Source organism: Littorina saxatilis, linkage group LG3 (assembly GCF_037325665.1).
Source record: "Littorina saxatilis isolate snail1 linkage group LG3, US_GU_Lsax_2.0, whole genome shotgun sequence".
Taxonomy (NCBI): domain Eukaryota; kingdom Metazoa; phylum Mollusca; class Gastropoda; order Littorinimorpha; family Littorinidae; genus Littorina; species Littorina saxatilis.
Genome location: NC_090247.1, coordinates 15,033,724 through 15,039,324, shown reverse-complemented (window position 1 = coordinate 15,039,324; position 5,601 = coordinate 15,033,724). Strand labels below are relative to the sequence as shown.

The 5,601-nt window shown below is 41.2% G+C and overlaps 1 protein-coding gene across 1 annotated transcript; it reads right to left on the bottom strand.

Annotated features, from left to right (window-relative positions):
* Nucleotides 1-2,468: 2,468 nt before the first annotated feature.
* LOC138961108 (C-type lectin domain family 4 member K-like) lies at nucleotides 2,469-4,442 on the bottom strand. The gene is made up of 2 exons (XM_070332708.1): nucleotides 4,298-4,442; nucleotides 2,469-2,743 (listed from the first exon to the last, which is right to left on the bottom strand). Exons 1-2 carry the CDS (start codon nucleotides 4,440-4,442, stop codon nucleotides 2,469-2,471), a joined length of 420 nt encoding a protein of 139 aa, XP_070188809.1.
* Between the last annotated feature and the right edge of the window lie 1,159 nt (nucleotides 4,443-5,601).

Here is a 5,601-nt window from a genome sequence, read left to right as displayed (position 1 = left end):
TACACCCCGGACACAATATCATCGATGAGATATTTCAACACGTGCTCTCAGCGCGCAGCGCTAAACTCATGTTCGTTTTTGTGTTCATTTCACCATTATAAGTAACTCTTCCTTATCTTCTCCAGTGTTTGGCGTTTATCTCCCTTCCTTCGTGTGGCTTTCCCGTTCAGTTGTAAGTTACTATTTATTTTTAGAATGTCACTGCGCTGTCCAGAACGCTTCCCTTGCACCCGTAAGTTGTTCTTACTGTCAAAGTGAAAAGGTCGAATCAATTTATAGCCACGCGAAAAATACACTCTCACCTATCTCTATATATTTATAGATACAGATATGCATATATATATACGGCTTCTCTGTGTGTGTGTGTGTTTGTGTGTGTGTGTAGGCAAAAACCTATGTATTATAGAGTTCTGTTTGTGATGGGGTCTAGCGGCTTTTGTCTGTCTGTATGTTCTGGCATGTGAGAAGCCACAGCAGATAATATAGGGCTAAGAAATAAGCTCTAAAATTCTCAATCCCGTTTGACAGGACTTCGCCTTTCAAAGGTGATTGTGGTGAACCGCCACGCTGTCTGTCTCTGTCACACCGTTCACCCCAAATTCCCGTTTCTGAGGTACTATTTTTAGAATGTCACTGCGCTGTCCAGAACGCTTCCCTTGCACCCGTAAGTTGTTCGTACTGTCAAAGTGAAAAGGTCGAATCAATTTATAGCCACGCAAAAAATACACTCACCTATCTCTATATATTTATAGATATAGATATACATATTATATATATACGGCTTCTCTGTGTGTGTGTTTGTGTGTGTGTGTGGGAAAAAACCTGTTGATTGTAGAGTTCTGTTTGTGATGGGGTCTAGCGGCTTTTGTCTGTCTGTATGTTCTGGCATTTGAGAAGCCACAACAGAAAATATAGGGCTAAGAAATAAGCTCTAAAATTCTCAATCCCGTGTGACAGGACTTCGCTTGCAGAGGTGATTGTGATGAACCGCCACGCTGTCTGTCTCTGTCTCGCGATTCACCCCGGCGAAGCCGGGTATTCCTCTAGTATGTCATATGCATTTAGAGCGCTTACTTCCCTTTGGTTATCAGATCTCTAAACAGTGCTCTGCATTTCATTTAAGATTCATATAGATATGTTATGTTTGGACACACAAAAAAACAAGCTCAGAAAGTAAAGTAGAATAGAGAAAACCGCGCTTTCCTGTGAAGCGCTTTCATCTATACAGTACTAGTTTGTCACTTCAAGCGATATGCGAGCAGGCCATACGAACATACCAGAGACTGTAGAACATACGCTACCGTATACTGGCTTGTCCCTTTTCGCGCGCTTTTTTCGTGAAGGTGCACGTGGCAAGAGCTTTCTTCACTTAAGGCTTCGGGGACATGGAGTGCGTTAATGTCATTCTGTAAGTTCGACGGGTTGTAGTCATTTCGCTTAACGCGACTTGTTTATCATTATTCTGCGCTTAAAGCTGCATGCTAAACGCAAAATTCCCAACGTAGGCCTACATCTTTTGCTTCAGGCAAACCAAACTATGCCAAAACATTATTGCAACAAATTTCGCACCAAACTTAAAGCATTAATTCCCGTGTCATTTCATCCAAGGCCGTTCACTTGACTATTTGGATTACTTTTCGGATTAAAGATTTCTTTTACAGGGATCACGTGACCGACGCTCAAATAAGGGTACCCTCAAAATCGTTTTTGCCTTTTTACCACCAAACTGCTTCAAGACAAACCACCAGACAGCAAGGCACTTGCCCCTGGTACTGTGACACCACAACTCACTTCAAAGTAAAAAGAGACCCACAACAGCAGCGCTGACTGCCAGCATTGACATACATGATTGTATAATGATCCTGCTTGATCTCCAAACCAACTCCATGACGCTACTTGAAACCACCTCCGGCTCGGGTGACTCGTTGACCGGGAGCTGGAGCGTGACAACCATGCTGGTGGGCCTTTTTTTCTTCTTTTCTTTCTGTCTCTTTTTATTTTTATTTTTATTTTTTTAATATTCTTTTTTAACCATCTAAAGTCGTGGTCAAACCCGGAAACATTCCCCTAATGGTTTGACCGTGAGGACGTTGAACAATACTTATCATCGTGTTTGACCGATCTTGCGATCGACATCAGTAGGAATAGAATAGCACACGCAATAAGCAAGGTAGCTTAACAAAACGACCTGTACTGAGTGGATAATTGTTTTGGCTTTCTTCTCGTATGTAAACGTTGCAAAGTTGTCACTATTGTGATTTTTTGTCGATTTTAAATTGGGCCTTTCCGTTTTTGTCCAGTCGATTTTGAGGGTACCCTGATTTGTGCATCGGTCACATGATCCCTGTAAAAGAAATCTTCAATCCGAAAAAAGATCCAGATAGTCGTATACAGTTTGGATGAAATGACACGGGAATTAATGCTTTACTTTTGGTGCGAAATCTGTTGCAATAATTGTTAAGCACAGTTTAGTCAAACAGTGGTCGCTCACAAATGTAACCACATAACATATTTTCAGAACCATCTTCCCAAAGAAAGCTCTCGTCCCTTCTTAAAGCCATCACATTCTCGGTAGCCCCATAATTGTTGGGTTTGCCGGCTATCCAGAATGGAGCTGTGGCCGTGTAGTTGACCGGCTGACCATCCAGCCAGATGTAGTCAGGACCCGTGGAGGGCAGTGTGGTGTTCCAGGCATTCTGCGGTCGTCTGGCTCCGATGGAGAAGTAGAGCGTTTGCTGATACACTGAAAGCCATTTACATTGACAGTTTAATCCAAAGGAAAATGTTGATCACGACTTTGATTCGATCACTAGCGTGGTTGCTGAAAACATCACCAAGTGCTTAGTGCTTCAGGTGAGAGGAATAAGAAGCTCAGTCATTCGTTATATATTGTTAGGCTTTTGAAGCGTTTATTTTACTTCGATAACGAAAAGGCTCCGTATCTTGAATCTTACATGTTTACTTTCTTTTTCAGTAAACATGTAAGATTCAAGATACGGAGCCTTTTCGTTATCGAAGTAAAATAAACGTTTCAAAAGCCTAACAATATATAACGAATGACTGAGCTTCATTTTTTCGGGGTGTTGCAGGTAGCTCTGTTTCCTCCTTGGGGATGAAGCTACCAGGGGAAGGGATTGTGTTGGAGGTGCGGGTAGAGGGGTAGCCCTTCCGGTGCTCCCCCTTGGACCTCCCTAGTCCAGGACCCTGGGTCTTCGCGAGGTGGCCATTGTGGCGTAATCCCTCCGGACTAGCATAACGTTTCCCTATCCCAAGACCGACCGTGCGTGGTCTATGACCACATCTTCTACGAGGTGACCCTATATCAACTAGGCAGCGCAAGCCCCTAGGCGAAACACGGTGGATCTAGAGGAGAGAACCTCGATAAAAAATCTGAGCTGCCACGAAGACGGAGCATGTTGGCTGAGGACAGCGGGCAGACCTTCTGTGCCGACACCCATCTACAGGAGAAAACCAGGCATGCACGCATCAATTCCAACATGGCCGTAAAAACAAAAAAAAACTTTCTTTTTCCAAGAAGTTAAGAAAGAACCTTTCAGTCTAAAGGCATGTCAGAACAAATCATTTGCGGTGTGTTATGTGATTGTTTTGCTGTCTTTCAAATAATGTTATTTCTTTATCTTCATGGTGGTGAACTTATGACAAAACATACCAAGTGTTAATACTAGATTCATGTTAAAAATCTACCTTCCGATAAAAAAGTGGTGATTGCTTATCTCGATATGCCCTGTAAACTTTCAGGCACGTTTTTATCATCATCATCATCATCATCATCATCATCATCATCATCATCATCATCATCATCATCATCATCATCAATCATCATCATCATCATCATCATCATCGCATCATCATCGTCATTAATAAACAAGAAAGGTATGTTGTTGAAACGTTTAACTATTGACAAAAGAAAACGTCACGTTCACAAATATATCGACCCAGCGGTCTTTTTAGTGCATAGAAAAAAATGATTAGACAAAACTTATCTGTCAAAATGTTCAGCGGCTTGCAGGGAAGACATAATGGAGGCAATGACTATTGGAAAATCATTCATTGAAAATGACGCATCATCATCATCATCATCATCATCATCATCATCATCATCATCACCGATTATACGGACAAAACAGATGACCGTCTTGTTAATTGTGATGGCTGCAGCCAGGTACTTGTAAAGAAGAAATGTGGATAACGACCTTTCCGTTTGATCAATACAAAAGGTGTATTATGTATTCGTAACTAAATCTGGCCTGGAACATTTGAAAGCCAATCGGCATACCATCATTGGTCTTCACATGTTCGGAGATGAACTTGGCCTTCTCCACGGGTTCAAGGACGGTGAGCATGTCACCGCGGCTGGCGCAGGCGTCGTGCGCCGACAACCATGACATCGTAGGTGACGTCACAAGCAGGTAGCACGTCATACTGACGCGGTCGGTGACGTAATTCGTGTGGTTCCCAACAGTTTTCCAAGGGCAGGATGCTATCAAAATGTAATCAGAAAAACTGTGTCGTCAGAACTACCAACACAAGTTCTGATAGCAAGATGTTAATATGAGACAAATTCTTCAGGGATAACGATTAAAGGTCCTTGTCTACATTTTTATACCGACATCGCCATTTGACCATTAAAATGCAGAGTCTATTATCTACAAATATCAACAATACACCCCCTTTCGATCAGGAAAGACGAAGCCAGTGTAGCCGTTTGAAAATTCATTGTAGTATTCCAGCGTTGTACTCATAGTAGGATATCCTTATTTGGAAAATGCCAAGCGCAAAACTCCTCTCAAATCCCGTGCATTTCGTGCGTTTAAAAAAAAGGGTGGACAGCGCTCCAGTGTCAAACTGTTGCTGCACTTGTTTGGGCGTGGCTATAAGCATAGTGACATGAATTTGATTGGTCAGTATTTTTAGGCAAAGCACATGTTCTCAGCAAACAGAAAACAAAATATTGGAAGCGTGAGTCACGCTACCCAAAAATAAAATCTTTGTTTTACATATATTTTATTTTTCTTTAACTTTTTTCCCCATGGTTCATTCATCATCTGACATAACTTTTTAGCAAAATCTAACCATAAGATTATTGAAAAAAAGCAAAAATGTAGACGACCACCTTTAAACATCAATTGATCAACCAATTTTATTACAACTGTATCTCACTGAATCTCAGTGTTCAGACTTCAACGGATTTAAAACGTAGTTTGACAAAATTTAAACACACACACACACACACACACACACACACACACACACATACACACACATATATATATATACTCTTTGTTTGGCTTTTCGTTTCCTTGATATTGTTGTAACTATAGACGCTTGGTCTGTGTACCTTTGAAGAAGGCCTGCGCGCCGAAAATTTGGAAACAAAAGATGAGACATTCTGGCTTGGTGTTGAACTTTTTATTGTGATGTATATATATATAATATTTATCTCTCTCACCTATATATACTCATTGAACTGAATTGAACTTTATTTTCCCATGGTGAAAGCATATAAAATATGTTTTTTCAACCGGTTCCTCCACAGAGTCCTTTCTTCAATCAATCAATCAATGACGCTTATATCGCGCA

Coding starts and splice junctions, on each gene's coding strand:
- LOC138961108 (XM_070332708.1), bottom strand. CDS start 4,442: ATGACGTGCTACCTGCTTGTGACGTCACCTACGATGTCATGGTTGTCG. Junction 2,744..4,297: donor ACATGTGAAGACCAATGATG/GTATGCCGATTG, acceptor AATGGCTTTCAG/TGTATCAGCAAACGCTCTAC.